The sequence below is a fragment of the Mauremys mutica genome, chromosome 3 (genome assembly GCF_020497125.1).
Source record: "Mauremys mutica isolate MM-2020 ecotype Southern chromosome 3, ASM2049712v1, whole genome shotgun sequence".
NCBI lineage: Eukaryota > Metazoa > Chordata > Testudines > Geoemydidae > Mauremys > Mauremys mutica.
This window is the reverse complement of record NC_059074.1, coordinates 191,491,071-191,507,144: the sequence shown is the minus strand read 5'-3', so window position 1 is coordinate 191,507,144 and position 16,074 is coordinate 191,491,071. Positions and strand designations below refer to the sequence as shown.

The window sequence follows — 16,074 nt, the reverse complement described above, 5'->3', positions numbered from 1 at the left end:
CAGGGGGCACTTAATATGAACAAATATTTACTGTGAATTCTGCTTTTTAGGGGGAGTTGGTGCTGTCAAATATTATTTTAAACCTAACAGAAGCCCAAGCTTGCCTCTTTTGTAAGACAGGATTTCCACTGTAGAATGCTGGATGCTTCTTTTGCCATAGGGAATATTTTCATAACATGTTATTAGACTTCAAAGCTGCTAAATGACTTATTTCACCTTCATTTTAAACCTGTGAAATCCCCTTTGTGAAATGATGATGCGTACAGTAACATTGGGAGAACAATTGTAATTGTGCCCCTTAAATGTCAAGGTAAACATTATGGATTCAGTTAAATGTAAAACCAAAATATTATGGAGGATAGACACAGAGGTTATTTAAACTTAAAGTTCACATAAAATATGTATGGACTGATTTAAATATTTATGATCCTGCCGCCATGGAGGATATGAATTCTTTATAGCATCTGGGCCATTGTGTGGGTCATCTAGTTATAATATCCATAATAGCAGCCTTTTCACTATAGCCATGAAATTCTGAACTTAATTACACCAGTATAAATCAGGAGCAACTCCTGTAAAATCAGGGAGTTAAACCAAAGTAAAACTTGTGTGCAAGTCCAGAATTAGGCAGAGTATCCCATCTGGAATGGCTACACTTAGGCCTGGTCTACACTATAAGTTTATATTGAATTTAGCAGTGTTAAATCGCATTAACCCTGCACCCGTCCACACAACGAAGCCCTTTATATTGGTATAAAGGGCTCTTAATACCGCTATCTGTAATCCTCCCCGACAAGGGGAGTAGCGCTGAAATCGGTATTGCCATTTTGGATTAGGGTTAGTGTGGCCGCAATTCGCCGGTATTGGCCTCCAGGCGCTATCCCACAGTGCACCATTGTGACTGCTCTGGACAGCAATCTGAACTCAGATGCACTGGCCAGGTAGACAGGAAAAGCCCTGCGAACTTTTGAATTTCATTTCCTGTTTGCCCAGCGTGGAGCGCTGATTAGCACAGGTGACCATGCAGTCCCAGAATCAAAAAAAGAGCTCCAGCATGGATGGTACGGGAGATACTGAATCTGATCTCTCTATGGGGAGATGAATCGGTTCTATCAGAACTCCATTCCAAAAGACAAAATGCCAAAGCATTTGAAAAAAATCTCCAAGGCTATGATAGACAGAGGCCACAGCAGGGACTCAGCACAGTGCTGTGTGACAAGCATAACGGAAAGCCAAAGAATCAAATGGACGCTCATGGGAAGGAGGGAGGGCGGACTGAGGACTCGAGCTATCCCACAGTTCCCGCAGTCTTCGAAAACCATTTGCATTCTTGGCTGAGCTCCAAATGCCTGAAGGGTCAAAAACATTGTCACGGGTGGTTCAGGGTATATGTTGTCAATCTCACCCCCCACCCCCCGCCCCGTGAAAGAAAAGGGGAAAAAATTGTTTCTTGCCTTTTTTCAATGGCACCGTAGGTCTACTGGATGCTGCTAGCAGACGCGGTGCTGCAGCGTTACACAGCAGCATCCTATTGCCTTCCCTTCCTGATGGCAGACGGTACAATAGGCCTGGTACCCGTCGTCGGCATCCCGTGAGTGCTCTTGGCTGGCCTCGGTGAGGTCGTCCGGGGGCGCCCGGGCAAAAATGGGAATGACTTTGTGTCCTGGAGATTCAGTCCTGCCTGGAATATCATAGTAGCTGGAGGCTGCCTCAGTTTTATCTCAGTAAAGTCAGTGTTGATTCTTATTCATGCATTCTTTATTACTTCATCACACAAATGGGGAGGATAACTGCCACGGTAGCCCAGGAGGGGTGTGGGAGGAGGGAAGCAACGGGTGGGGTTGTTGCAGGGGCACCACCTAGAATGGCATGCAGCTCATCATTTCTGCAGGATGTCTGGGGCTCTGACCCAGAATGGCTGTTTGCCTCTCTGGTTCTTTAATAGGCTGGCCTGATATTCTAAGCAGGACTAACTCTACCTTAAGACAAAACGTAAAGAAGGGAATGACCTGGGGAGTCATTCCCATTTTTGTCCATGCGCCCTGGCCGACCTCACCAAGGCCAGCCAGGAGCACCCATAACTCAGAACACCAGCTTGCAGAGACCCCAGTGGTTATGTCTAAACCCCATCACGCTTCCAGGACACATGTAGCGGTGAAGGGGTGGCACAATACTATTACAACTAGTTCTGTGCCACATCAGGTTCTCCCATGTCAGGGGCATCCCCATCTGCCAATTAAGGGCATCTTTAATGCCCCTTTGCACTGTGCTGAAACCCCATGAATCTTATTAATGAAAATAGATCCTGCAGGTGTTTTAGGGCCTTCGGAAATCAAGCTACTTTTATTTAGGGGCCTAAATGTAGATTCCCCCTAACTTTAGGCACCCAAGTTTTAAAATGTTGACCAATATCATTAGTAAAAATGTTCAATAGTAATGTTTTGCTAAAAGCCAATTCTCGCTCATGTCATTCTGCTGCTATTGTAAATTTCAGGATAGCTCAGTGGTCCCCAAACTTTAACAACCTGTGAACCCCTTTCACTAAAAATGTCAAGTCTTGCAAACTCCCTCCTAAAAAATGAATATTTCCAGGGATTTTCTCCTTTACCTGAACATATAAATTATATGGAAATATAAAATTTGTTTTTATGACATGCTTATTACACACTATTATTAATTATATATCATTACCGTATTTATTACATTATGAAAACGGTAACACTCTTCCAAGATCTCACTTTCGCAGCTTGAATCTCTTTGAATAAGCCTGTTATAAGACAAGGCTCTTATGTTTCATCCAGGAGTATCAGATGTGAAAAAGCAGGAAGATATTTAAGAAGCCAACTCAAAGAGTTCCTCCTACACAGGTCTCGAGCAGTCCAGGCAAACAACGGATGTTACAACAAAGCTTAAACTTGTTCATAATAATTTTAAAAAACAATACTAGCTGCCTATTTAATTTTAAAAACAGCAAAAAATATCCACCTCCCTTTTCATTTCTTATAAGGAGTCTTGAAGTTTAAATCTCCTCAGTGTGATCGATAGGCTTGCTTTGATCTGCTTAGCTCTTGGAAGTTCAGAGGCTCCAGGCTGCTGGCCCCGTGCTGTCCAGAGTCCCGAGGGCAGGGGTCCCCAACGCGGTGCCTGCGGGCACCATGGCGCCCGCCGAGGCATCTAAGTGTACCCATGTACTGGCCTGCGGACAAGCATCTGCCAAAATGCTGCCGACAAGCAGCATCATCTAGAGGCGTCACCACCGAAATGCTGCCGATTTTGGCGGCATTTCAGTGGCGACGCCTCTGGATGACGCTGCTTGTCGGCAGCGATGCCTATTGACGTTGCCGCTTGTCGGCGGCATTTCGGCAGATGCTTGTCCGCTGCCACAGTCCTCCGTGGCTTGTCGTCTGGTGCCCGCCAGACAAAAAAGGTTGGGGACTACTGCCCTAGGGACAGCAGTCCACCATTAGGGAATTTTCCCTGAGAACCCCCTGTAACATTTTGAGAACCCCAGTTTGGGAACCACTGAGCTAGAAGCACTCAGATCATGAGATGGCTTATTGCAGCCTCAAGAGCCCATACTTTATAAGGCTAAAACAAAGCCCGTGATGTAACAGGCTAGGTGACGTTAATTTAAATATATATATATATATATTGATGTATGGTTTCCATAGGAGAAATAAAGATTTGTCTTACCCAATTCGCCTTTGACAACCTATAATAGTCCAACCTCAAGTGGCTTGGAAACAGCTGAGAAAGTTCACTTTTTAAAGCAATTTTCAGGGTGGGGGAACAAGGTTTCCCTTACAATGCCCACAACATGGAGAGATGTCAAAAACATTCAATTACTTGTGTCTTGTAGGGTTATGATGTGAACTTTTAATTGGGCAAACCTCACTCCCACGCTCTGTCACTATGACAGATGCACTGTACCCAGCCTTGGGCTAATTACTCTGTCTTTCTCACAAAATAAGGGAAAAATCTTTAACTGGTGTAAACTGTCATAGCTCCATTGAATTTCAGGGAAGGCAATGGAGCAAGGTCAATTTACACCAGCGGAAGATCTGGCCCAATATAGTTTAGGGTAAGAGCACAAGATCACATTCTTTACTTTATACAACATGGCATCAGCATTTCTCTCTACAATATTGAACAGCTCAGTTGTCTGTTCACTGAATTTCCTTGCCACACAATATTGAAAGTTTATAGATGATTACAGCAGGTTGGGGGAGAGGGGAGCAAGGGAGGGGCTTTCCACTTCCGGAGGAAATCAGGTGAATCCAGAGTCTGACTGTCTTTAGGAACAATGCTAAACCTACCTCTTCTAAAAGGTCTTTCCATCATAAGAAAGACACTCACAAGCCTGACACCCCCATTCTACCCCATAAACCCCAACCAAGCATACAACAAAGGAAATTAACAAAATCATTAAAAAAGCAGCAGCACCGTTTACCCTGAAAAAGGAGGAGTGCCAGAGACTCCATGAAATCCAGTAGGCACTACTGCTGTCAATTTTATGTAGGAGATGCCCACATGCTACGCTGACGGGCAGTAGAATAAAACACTAGATGTCAGGCTATGTATCATGGTGAGTCATAGATGCTTGGGATGAATAAAGAGCCACCCTACTCTGCAAATGTCACAAGACTCTGAGGTCCTATTTGCAGGAACTCTCCCATCTCACAAACAGGTGACTACAGGTCTTGTGTGAGCCTGGTAATATGAGTGATCCAGTCCCAGCAGTATGATTTAATCTGGTTTTTAGATCTAGATCTGGTCTTAGATCCGGCTTAAAACAAATCTTTGGTGCCTGCTTCAAATTACAACTCACTCAAGCAAAAGAAATTATCTGCATAAGTAACATGTTTGTGCCAGATGACGACATTTTAAAATGGCTTTTTGTTCGTTGGCTTAAATATGATTATTAGTGTGGATCAGGATATTACTGTGCCATGTCCTATATCTCCAGCTAATTCATACTGAACCTAGGACACATGGACCAGCTATATAGACTGTCCTTGCCTTGATTATATGGCCATCATTTTCTGTGGAAGCTCTGAGACATCTTTGAAACACAATGGCTAATTTCAATTTATTCCTCAAGTTTTTAGGCTCTTGTATTCAATGGATCAAGTCTGTGTTGGTGTTTTAGAGGGTGATCTTGTCAGACAGGGACCATGACCTTCCTTGTGTGTTTGTCTTTCCTGCCCTCTGCTCCCCTCTTGTTCCCTTCTCTATCACTGCTGGAAAGTCCTCTTCTCTCTGTTACTCATGTCAACGTCACTTTCATCTCCCCCTTTCCTTCCCCATATTGAGCCTGTCACTCAGTGCTGTTGCTTTTCCTCTACAGCAGTGTTTCTCAAACTTGTTCTGCCGCTTGTGAAGGGAAAGTCCCTCGCGGGCCAGGCTGGTTTGTTTACCTGCCACATCTGTGGGTCCAGCCGATCGCAGCTACCACTGGCCGGGGTTCGCTGCTTCAAGCCAATGGGAGCTGCTGGAAGCGGCGCGGGCCAAGGGACGTACTGGCTGCCGTTTCCCACAGCTCCCATTGGCCTGGAGCAATGAACCATGTCCAGTGGGAGCCGCGATCAGCCGGACCTGCGGATGCAGCAGGTAAACAAACCGGCCCATCCCGCCAGGGGCTTTCCCTACCCAAGCGGCATCTCAAGTTTGGGAAACACTGCTCTACAGCATTTCTAAATTCCACCCTTTCCCCTTATCAAATCCCTTATCTTTCACTGACCTATTCTCTCTCTGTGTGGCTTCCCAGCTCTTTCCCTGCAGTCCATCGAAGATGTCACTGCCAAAATCATCTTCCTCACCCTCTGTTTGGACAATGTCACTCTCCTGCTGACCTTACTGGTGGCTGCTCACATTCCACATCAAGGGCAGCCAGTTTGAAGGCTCTGCACAGCTCTGCTGTTGCCTACCATTCTGGTTCCATTTTTCCTAGATCTCACCTCTCCCCTGCTTCCTTTCTGCTGCCCAAACTCCATTTTTAACACTTCCACGTGGTCCCTTCTCACATTCTTTTGCTTGCACCTGCTTCCATGTTTCTCCTGACTCCTGGTAATGGAGGGAGTCCCAGATGTATTGAGAATCCTCTCTGCATTTCAAATATAGCCTTAAAACACACTGCTGCAAAGTTCAAGGTGGAAGGTCCCTTGAAATGTGTTAACTACTTATGCTAAACAATCTGTTCCACCTTATATATAGCTGTAACACTCTGTATATGTTTCCCAGACCTGAAGAAGAGCTCTGTGTAAGCTCAAAAGCTTGTCTCTTGCACCAACAGAAGTTGGTTCAATAAAAGATACTATCTCTATTCAAAGCATAAGCTTTTTAGAGACAGTCATCTTTCATGTTTTGTCCACACTATTACTGCTGGATAAATTATGATATGTTAATGGTAATAACAACATGCTATTCACTTGGCTCTAGATGTAAAAAACACACATGTAAAGGTCATCTTTGTGTAGAGTACTTTATTTGTTTCAATTTAAATAAACTTCCGGCTTAGTCATTCATTTGGGATAAGCATATTGTAGTTAAAACACAGGATTTAATAACTGCAATCAAGTCATTAAGTAGATTAATAAGGTGTGAAACTGACCACCCTGCACTTTACATTCTTGATTAGCTATTTTCCAAGTGCATTGCCATTCATGGACGCCTCCCTCTTCTACATAGTCCGGGTGAAATCCTGGCTCCGTTGAAGTCAGTGAGAACTTTGCTCTTGACTTCAGTGGAGCCAGAATTTCACCCTTTGTGTGCGCTTGTTATGCTCTTAAATTGCACTGGAGGATTTTGAAACTGTTTTAAAAGTAGCTGGCTGAAAAGAATCCTATGTAAGAATAAATGTATCATCATCTCCCCTATCATTTTTGGGCCAGTGTATGTGTGTAATATCTCTTTAACCATCAATTCTAGCTTTCCTTGTTCGTTTTAATCACACTTGGAAATCAAATCTGTTTGCAATTCTGCTTTCAGGATTCCCAAATTCATAAAATTTGTAACCACACCTTACAATATTAAACAGCAAGAAAACTCACTGTAGTAGCAATAAGTCAATTGAAAAGAATGGCAGTCATTGTCCTGTCTAATGGATGGAGAAAGTGCCAGGGACACGTTGAGATTGTTCAGCAGAGCTATACGTTGGGTGATTTAGAACAGCTGATTAGAGCTGGTCAATTTTACATTGGAGACCGTCAATTCATCCAATTCTAAACATCGCACAAAAATGGTTCAATTTTATCAAAGTTCTGACAGAACAGAGACCGGGGTCTGATGGAATCCTACCTGTCAGCTCATCAACCTGGCTTCTCAGCAGCCCATCTGATCCCCAGCTTACCTGAAGCTTTTAGGCTCTTACATGCTCTGCAGCCCACCAGGCCTGAGTCAGGGCTCCATTCCCTTTCACAGGCGACTGAAATCTTTGGGTTTTGTCCCAACTCAGAATGAAACTAGATTCTGAAATACCAAAATCCTCCGTGAAACTGAATTACCTTTCTCCACATTAGCTCTACAGCTGACCACAGATATAGACATGACAAGGTTACAAGCTGTGTTTATCTTTCACAGCAACTCATGAATATGAAACAGAGATGACATCAATGAACCTATTGTATAGCTAAAGATTACCCAGGACCATGTGACAGGCATAGTGCATTGCATGTTTTTGTATATTCCTTTATTGTGAATTACACCCCAGTGCAGAGAGCCTGAACAAGGTCTATGCACCACTTAAGTCCTGTTTAAACTTACAAAATATAATTTAAATGAGACTTAAGCAATGCATGAGCCTTGTACCAGGCCTCTGTACTGTGGTGAATTTCACCTTTCGTATTGAAAGAAAACTGATACTGAGCTCTCTCACATCTTCTGTACATAAAAATTGGCAAACATTATAATAGCCTGTGCTGAAGCGCAGAGGAACCACCCACTAGCATGGAAGGGGTTAAGGAGAGCCTTTGATTCCAGCTAGCTCCGCCCCATTATATCTGCAACCAATGCCAGGCTTGGAGGGGAGAGACAAGGAGGGAGCCTGGCTCAGTTCGGGGCTGACAGGCGAAGATGCAGGAGCTATCTGAGGGAAGGATCACTAGCCTGCTGGCCAAGACAGTCACCACAGACCCAAGTAGTGACTTCCTGGCCAAAGGAGATGGAGAATGAGACCTAGGAGCACCTGGCCTAAGAGGAACCTGTCTGACTAAAGCATGGAGATCTTGTGGGGGTTCTGATCCTGCCAAACTTACAGCTGCCTTGCCCCGAGGAATCTGGGACCACATCAGGATGTCACCCAGGGTCCACAAGGGGGCACTACTAAGAGACAAGCCACCACAGGAGCTTGGACTATAGGGGCCATGCTTCAAACTACAGGGGCAACAGTAGGAAGCAGCCCAGGGCAATGAATTTATACTCGGGAGGTCCCCTACTCAGGAGTGACATACACAGGGCCCTGGGCTACAACCTGATGGAGTGGGATGGCCCAGGTCCCCCTACTCCCCCGCCTAAAAGACTGAGGCACCTCAACCACAGAAGCAGGGGCAGGAAGCCAGGTACTCTAGACACTAGGCCAACTGGCCCTCCAAGCCCCCACCCCTCTTGTTACATAGCCCTATAACAAAGGCCATGGAATCAATCCCTTACGTGGAATGGAGGGGGGAAAAGTATGCCTGGCAAAAAGACGTTTCAAAAAACGTTCGAGTAAGTGGAAAATGGCACACCCTCTCACCTCGATACGCAATGAGAGCTACAGCCATTGTGTGTGTGGTGTCAAGAAAGTGGCAATACTGGCTACTAAACGCTGCAAAAGCCCCATCAGTCTTACGCTTCTTTGAGCCCCTTTGCACAACAAATGGCCTAACCGTAGCAATCAGTTTCAATGTAAAAAAAAGCATAACACAGAGAGCGGCAACTGAGGGCACCAGCAGAAGCAGGTAGACAGAGCAGTAATGTCAAAAAGGACAGGACAGGACAATGAGAATGGAGTCTAGACTATGAAGAGATAAGAGCCCATGACAATGGAGGTAAATCGGAGGTGAGTTTGAAGAAACAATCATTTTACACTGTACACGGTGTCTGACTGTGCTACAGACAGACAGTTCATGTGCAGGATATGGGAATGCTCTGAAATGTTGAATTTAATCACATGTTGTAAACGAAGTATATGGTTACCGTAGTTTTCAAACTCTCATACACACCACAGCCATTGTGAACAAACAGCAGCCCGGCCATAGCCCACGGCAGTAGCATCTCTGTTGTTCTCCACATAATAGGTGAATTCTGCATTTTAACAGCAAGATTTGGAGCCAATTCCCAGGTTACTCATTTCTGTCCTAAATCCAATATTGCAAACTGCAGCTTATTTAAAGGTAGGCAACACCATCATTCCTCCGCACTGTTTCATTTCTTACCCAGCAAGCTCATGTCTGGCAATTTGCCAGGTCTCATTTTTAGACCACTTGCTTTCTATATAAAATTTATCATCTGCAAGATCAGTAGCTGAGCTGTGCGGTTCCTCCATTCAGTGTGTAAACATTGTATGAAAGACAGACCAAAACAATAAAGAGCCTCACATTTTACAGGAAAGGTCAGTGTGTACTTACATAATTTGAGGCAAGATCAGGATGAAGATAATCAATTCCTGCCATGAGACAGAGACAGAACACAAACCAAAGGTTAACATTAAACAAACCAAACCAAAACCCCTACAACAAACACTTTATAATAAGCATAAAGCACAATAAGAGTCAAATAATACTACAGGAAAAACCATAATAAGGAATAATGCTGGTCTGTAAGCATGCGGACTCACCCTTCCTGGTCTCTCAGGGAATTAGCTCGATTTCCAGCCCAGAGCACCCACTGCAGGCTGGTGATCTGCTACCACTTGGCCTCTGTGTCCCTCTCAGGACCAGGTGCCCCTTTATCTGGGGTGCTGCCCCCTGGCAGTAACCCCTTTCTCTCAGGGTCTCCCCTCCCCGGGAAACCCCCACCCACTATCCCCACCTCCCCTCAATGTAAGGCTACTGTCATCGTCTAGCCCCCATGCCCTGGGGCAGACTGCAGTATCAGCCTAATCTTCACTGGCAAGGTTGGGTTTGGACCTGCTGCCTTGGCCTACCCCTGGGCTGCCCCCTGCAACCCCCAGTACCTGTTGGCCTTACGCTAGGCCACAGCCTGGGGCTTTCCAGGCTGGAGCTCCCCAGCTCCTCTGCCTTTCCCCAGCCCTGCTCCACTCAGGTACCCCGTGTCTAGCTCCCTGCAGCCAGGCCCATCTCCCTCTACAGGGAGAGGGAAACTCTGAGCTTCTGGCTGCCCTGGCCTTCTTATAAGGCCTAGTTGCTCAGTTTGGGGCATGGCCCCAGCTGCAGGATGCTTCCCACTCAGCCTGGGCTGTTCTCTCTGCCCTCCAGCCTTCTTCCAGGGCTGGTTTTAACCCTGCCAGGGCTGGAGCGGGTAACCACCCCGCTACACGGTCTCAAAGCTTGTTTGGCCTGAGAGTGTTCATATGTGGACTTTTAAACTAGGGTACCAGTTCTGCTGTGAGCTTAGTTGGGAGCTTTAATCCATTAAATCAGTACCTAAGTGCCAATTTGCTCCCAAAAGTGTGAAATGAGCCACCAAATGTATGGGATCATATATGGTTAGTAATGGTAGTTCTAGTAATATTTTACATGTATATAGTACCTTTCATCTGAAAGGATCCCAAAATACTTTACAAACATATATATCTATATTCTATTATTAAATATATTGACACACAGATTACTTCACCCACCACTAAGGTGCAGCCACCTCTGGTTAAGAAAACAGCAAATTTTTAAAGGCTTGATTAAAAACCTATTGACTTCAGTGGGCTTTGGATTCAGGCCCTAATAGCATACTGTTCTAATACGCAAGTGTAGGAGAGGAAAGGAAACTATCATAGCAATTGGAAACTGCACAGGAAAATTAAATAAGCAGAATATTACCTAAATTAAAAATGGAAAGATCACTCAGGCAAACATGTCTATTTCCGCAAATAGTGCCAGAGAATTCTTAATGGTGGATCAGATTGGTTTGCAAACTTCTGAATACCATTACAGACTGAGCATTCAGCTTACTAAGGTATTTCATGGTGCTTACTGAGCTTAAAACTAGATGTGTGTGAGATTTAAGACATGTGACATTCAGTTATCTGCTTCTGAATTTGGTTACAAATTAGAAAACCCCCACAGATTCACTCACATCCATTGATAGTTTGAGCAAACTGAGCCTATTTATAGTTTTGCACAAAAACTATGAAATATTTGTGATTTCTCTGTGATTCTGTCCAGAAACAAAGAGAAACTCATAATGCATAAATTCTGGAAAACAAAACAATATAGTCCATGGATTTAATCTAGATCTGTGAAAATAACTGATTTTTTTGGTTCAGTGGCTGAATCAAATAGATTGAAAAAATTTGTTTACACCCAAAACAGCTTAAAAAAATCAAAATGAAAAATCATATAAAAAAATAAAAATGGCATTAAAAATGTGAAAACAAAATTTGACTTTTTGTTTTAGATGCCACCCACCCACCCCACCAAAACAATTCAGCAAATTTGATGTAAATGACGAGGGAGCAAGGGCTCTTGGTAATTTGAGCTGTGTTGGCTGGCCTTCACAGGTCACACACAATGTTTCTGCCCTTTGATTGGATGATCATAACTCTTCGAAGTGCGAATATTCACATTTACAATTTCAGAATTGGCTTTCTGCAAACATCTGCTTAAAATGTGCTGGGTTGGTGAACATTCCTGTAAGTAACTGGCTTGCTAGAATAGTTACAGGGTATCAGTTAATCAGGGGGGGAAACTCCTTCCATGCTCCACTCTCTAAATGCATCCTCCAGCTAACTAGCATTGCCTCAGCAGCCTAATTTAGACTGAGCGTCAACCAGCTCACTGTCACCCAGGTTGCAATTGTGCCCAGTCTCTGAAAATGCAGTCCTTGCTAAATGGGACCAATGAAAAGAAGGAAGAGAGCTGTGAGACATCCACATACTGATGTAACCACAGGCCAATTTCCCTCACTATTTACCCAGCTGTCTCACTTGAGTATGGAACAAGGGGGGGGGTGCCAGAATAGAACAGGGACAGATCCTAGTGGATCACTGAAGATACTGCTGGTTTCAGTCCTCTCTCCTATTTTTAGTATTGTTCAGTCACCATGGCAAGTGTACTCAGCTCCTGCAAAAAGAACAGGAGTACTTGTGGCACCTTAAAGACTAACAAATTTATTTTAGCATGAGCTTTCGTGAGCTACAGCTCACTTCTTCGGATGCATAGAATGGAACACACAGACAGGAGATATTTATACATACAGAGAACATGAAAAGGTGGAAGTATGCATAACAACAGGAAAATTTCACTAGCTCAAAAGCGCTGAGAAAATGTAAGAGACTCCCTGTATTTTGTTTGCAGTGTTGTTGAAGCTGTGTTTTTTGGCCCAGGTCATGAGAGAAGAAGAAGAGCTCTGTAGCTTGAAAGCTTGTACCTTCCACCAGCAGAAGTTGATCCAATAAAAGATGTTGCCATACTTACCTTGTCTTTCTTGTATTTTGACAGTCTGATGAATCCATGCAAAGTACAGCTGTGTTTCCAACATGCTGTATCTTCTCTCCCACTTCCATTTTACCCTAAACTATTAATGTATATAATATGTGGATCATTATGGACATCCAGTGAGAAAGTATTAATTATTTCGGTTCTGCTGTACACGGTCAATATTTTAACAAGGGAAAATGCTCTTATATCTACTGTGTGCAAGGCAAGTGAAATCCCCATTGAAAGCCCACTGAAGTCAATGTGAGTCCTCACGTTCAGCTAATGGCCATAAAAAAGCTGTGTATGTGATTTATAATAATTAGAGGTTACTTAAAGTTGTATAAGGTTTGGATGTTCACATTTCAATGGCCCAATTATAACACGTATGCTTTCCCCTGCCGATCTCAAAGTCTTTACAGAATCTGGAGAGCAGCACTGGCATTATCATTAATCTAGGTTATACTTTATTTCAAATTTTTGAAAAAAGGTTTTGCATAAGATTTTACTAAGTAAGCTATTTAAACCTCTAAAATTGTCTTACATGTCTTCAAAAACAAAGAGGAGTCCGGCGGCACCTTAAAGACTAACAGATTTATTTGGGCATAAGCTTTGGTGGGTAAAAAACCCACTTCTTCAGAGGCATGGAGAGAAGAGCGTTACCTTACAAGTGGAGAGCCAATGCTGAAGGCCAATTTAGTTGGGTGGATTGGAATCCTCACTTACCATCATCCATAATTCCTATGGTAACACCTTTCCCTGTATATCCCAGCTCCCAGGCTTCAGCCACATTTAGATCAAGTCCAGGGGTCCCATCTGCTTGACCAGTGTTGATCTAATACATCAATTGAAAAGCAAAAGAGTATTATTATTTCTTCTTCTTTTGTGTGTGTGCATGGATAGTCTACTATTGTAGTGTGCTGATTGAAACATCTTATATTCTATTCTAGATCAAAGTGTCTCCTGTTTGTGTTGTAATGAAACAGATAGTTGAAATGACCTCTTCCAGACCTAAAGAAGAGCTCCACATAGCTCAAAAGCTTGTCTAATTCACCAATTGGAGTTGGTCCAGTAAAAGGTATTACCTTACTCACCTTGTCTCTCTCATATCTTGGGACCAACATAATTACAACAACACTGCAAACAATATTTGAAATAGTTTAATAGATTGTTTCATGACAACACAAATAGGAGACACTTTGATCTAGAAAAGAATATAATATGTTTCAAATCAGTACTAAGCAGCATCTACCCTTAACGATTTTAAAAAGTAAAATTAAACACAAATAACTACTATATTGTCATATTTGACACATTTGTAGTAGGAGTGCATGTTATGCTCCTCTACTACTGACATGTCAAGAAATAATGTAAAAATAAATATAAAATGAAAAAAATTCAAAACAATTTTAAAATTCTGAAACAAAATATTGAAATTCTGAAATTTAATCCATAATTTTCCTAAATGAAAATTTTCTGAAATGATTTTTTTTGTTTTGACTTTTTCCTGGAATTTTTGTCAAAGTCAACATTTTTTAAAACATTTCAATTTTAAAAAAAAAACATTTTCTTTTGGAAAACAAAGTTTCAACAAAAATGTTCTGACTAGCTGTAATCAACAACTTTCTTATAGCTCCTGAGGTTCTTCCTGTTCCCATTTTGGTTTCTTTCCTATGCGCAACACCTTCAGCTATAGCTGTGCAAATAACTAATTCGCTGGTTCACTGGCAGGTCCAAAAACTTTTTAAAAAATCAATTCAGGGAAACCCCAAACCAATTTTTTTTTAAAATTTTCAGTGAATCAAGAAGTCAAGAAAAAATTGTTTTGATTTCAAGCCTCTTTAACTGTTTTTATATGTATATTTAAAAAGGGAAATCTGGAAGCAAAGAGTTAGATTCATAAGGAAACTATGGTACAACCTCAAAGAGCAGGAGCAGAAGGCGGTGCTCCTCTCTCATACTCACTAGCTAGAGCACTCAGCCAGTCTGTAAGAAACTCAGGTTCAAATCCCCACTCTGCCTGACTTGGAGCAGGGGTTTGAACCTGACTGCCCAAATCCCATGAGGCTATATATAAAAAGTGTGCATGGCTGAATGAATAGTTAATTATTTAAACAAAATGCAACAGCTTGAATGGGAGATATATTTAAAGAGCCATGGCTAGGGCACTCAGCTGGGAAGGGGAAAACCTTAGCAGGGATTCACAAGTGGCTCTCGTATATTTCCAGATAGGTGCCCTGGATATAAAGTGAGCCTCTTTCCCCCCCCTCCCCCTTTCTTAGATTTGTGCCTAAATCCATTTGTGACTCTTTTTGCTGAAAAACTGAAATTTTCCAACGGGGAGGGGAAGACAACATTTTCCAAACAGTTGTGTAACACACATTAATGAGCTTCCACATAGACACTGGTTGCATCCGTATGATTAAGAGCTCCTTAAAGCAAAGCACTGAGACTTGATACTAAGGTACATTATCAATTTTCACAATCCTGGCTGCACTGCATGAGGGCTCACACAACCCCCACTATGGCCCTGATTCAAAGCTCATTGAAGTCAATGAGAGTCTTTCTACTGACATCATTGAACTTTAGATCATGCCCCTAACTCCAGTCCCAGAATACAGTAGGTTCCCTATATATCCTGGGAAAAATTCTCTTGGAATACATTCAAAGTTCTGGTGAGAAATCTGGAGGGCATGTTCCCAGATTATTGCAACAAGAAAGAATAATGTTTAAGTAAACTGTGGGGGGGGGGTTGGTTACTGAAGATCTCTACTAAAAATGACTGATTTGCTTACCAGGTACCATTGCTTTGTAAATAAAGGATCGTTCATGTTTATGTCAATTTCATTGATCTCTCTATAGCCTCGCTTTTTTCTGCCAAAGCCTTCCTGCTGCACAGCCTTCTTTATCTGGAATAGTAATGTTTATATTATTAACACAACATCCATATTTGTAACGTATTTTTTTCCACTTGCTTTTTCTCAGAAAAGTCAAACATTCCTAATCAATAGAAGTCAAGGCTATTTAAGAAAACCCACTCCAGGCTTCAGGTTTTGGTTAAAATAATGACATGGATCTGAACCAGTATTGACTTTTATCCTATGCATTTCCAAAGCCAGCCCTGGTTTCCTGTATCAAAAATAGCACACTGGATACACAGAATAGTTTAATAACACTTCATTTCTACCAAAAGGTTGTGCTATGAAAAAAATAGCTGGTGTAGGAGACTTCATCTGTGCACTTGAGGTTCTAAAATATTTTTTTGTGTGTTGCCAGTTTTTATGAACTTCCTTACTATAAATGCCTGGCCGTAAATTGATTTCCCCTTCAGCACCTGGAAACACTGTAGACTGGTAAGCCTCTGGGTGAATTAAACAGCACACACAGTCTATCAGTGTATCCTCACCAAGTGCCTTTATTGTCACTGTTCTCCCTTGTGCACCAGATAGATCACAGATATAGTAGGAACTAGAAGTCTCCCTTTCTGCTCCCTGGCTCAGCCTTT

General features: G+C 42.7%; 1 protein-coding gene across 1 annotated transcript in view; it reads right to left on the bottom strand.

Annotated features, from left to right (window-relative positions):
* The window catches only part of PCSK2 (proprotein convertase subtilisin/kexin type 2), a 192,573-nt gene that overhangs the window by 84,936 nt on the left and 91,563 nt on the right, over positions 1–16,074 (bottom strand). The window contains exons 3-5 of the mRNA XM_045011505.1: positions 15,365–15,478; positions 13,296–13,404; positions 9,606–9,643 (exon numbers count right to left, since the gene is read on the bottom strand). Of these exons, the coding sequence (XP_044867440.1) occupies positions 9,606–9,643; positions 13,296–13,404; positions 15,365–15,478 (261 nt within the window). The remainder of the gene's footprint in view (positions 1–9,605; positions 9,644–13,295; positions 13,405–15,364; positions 15,479–16,074) is intronic.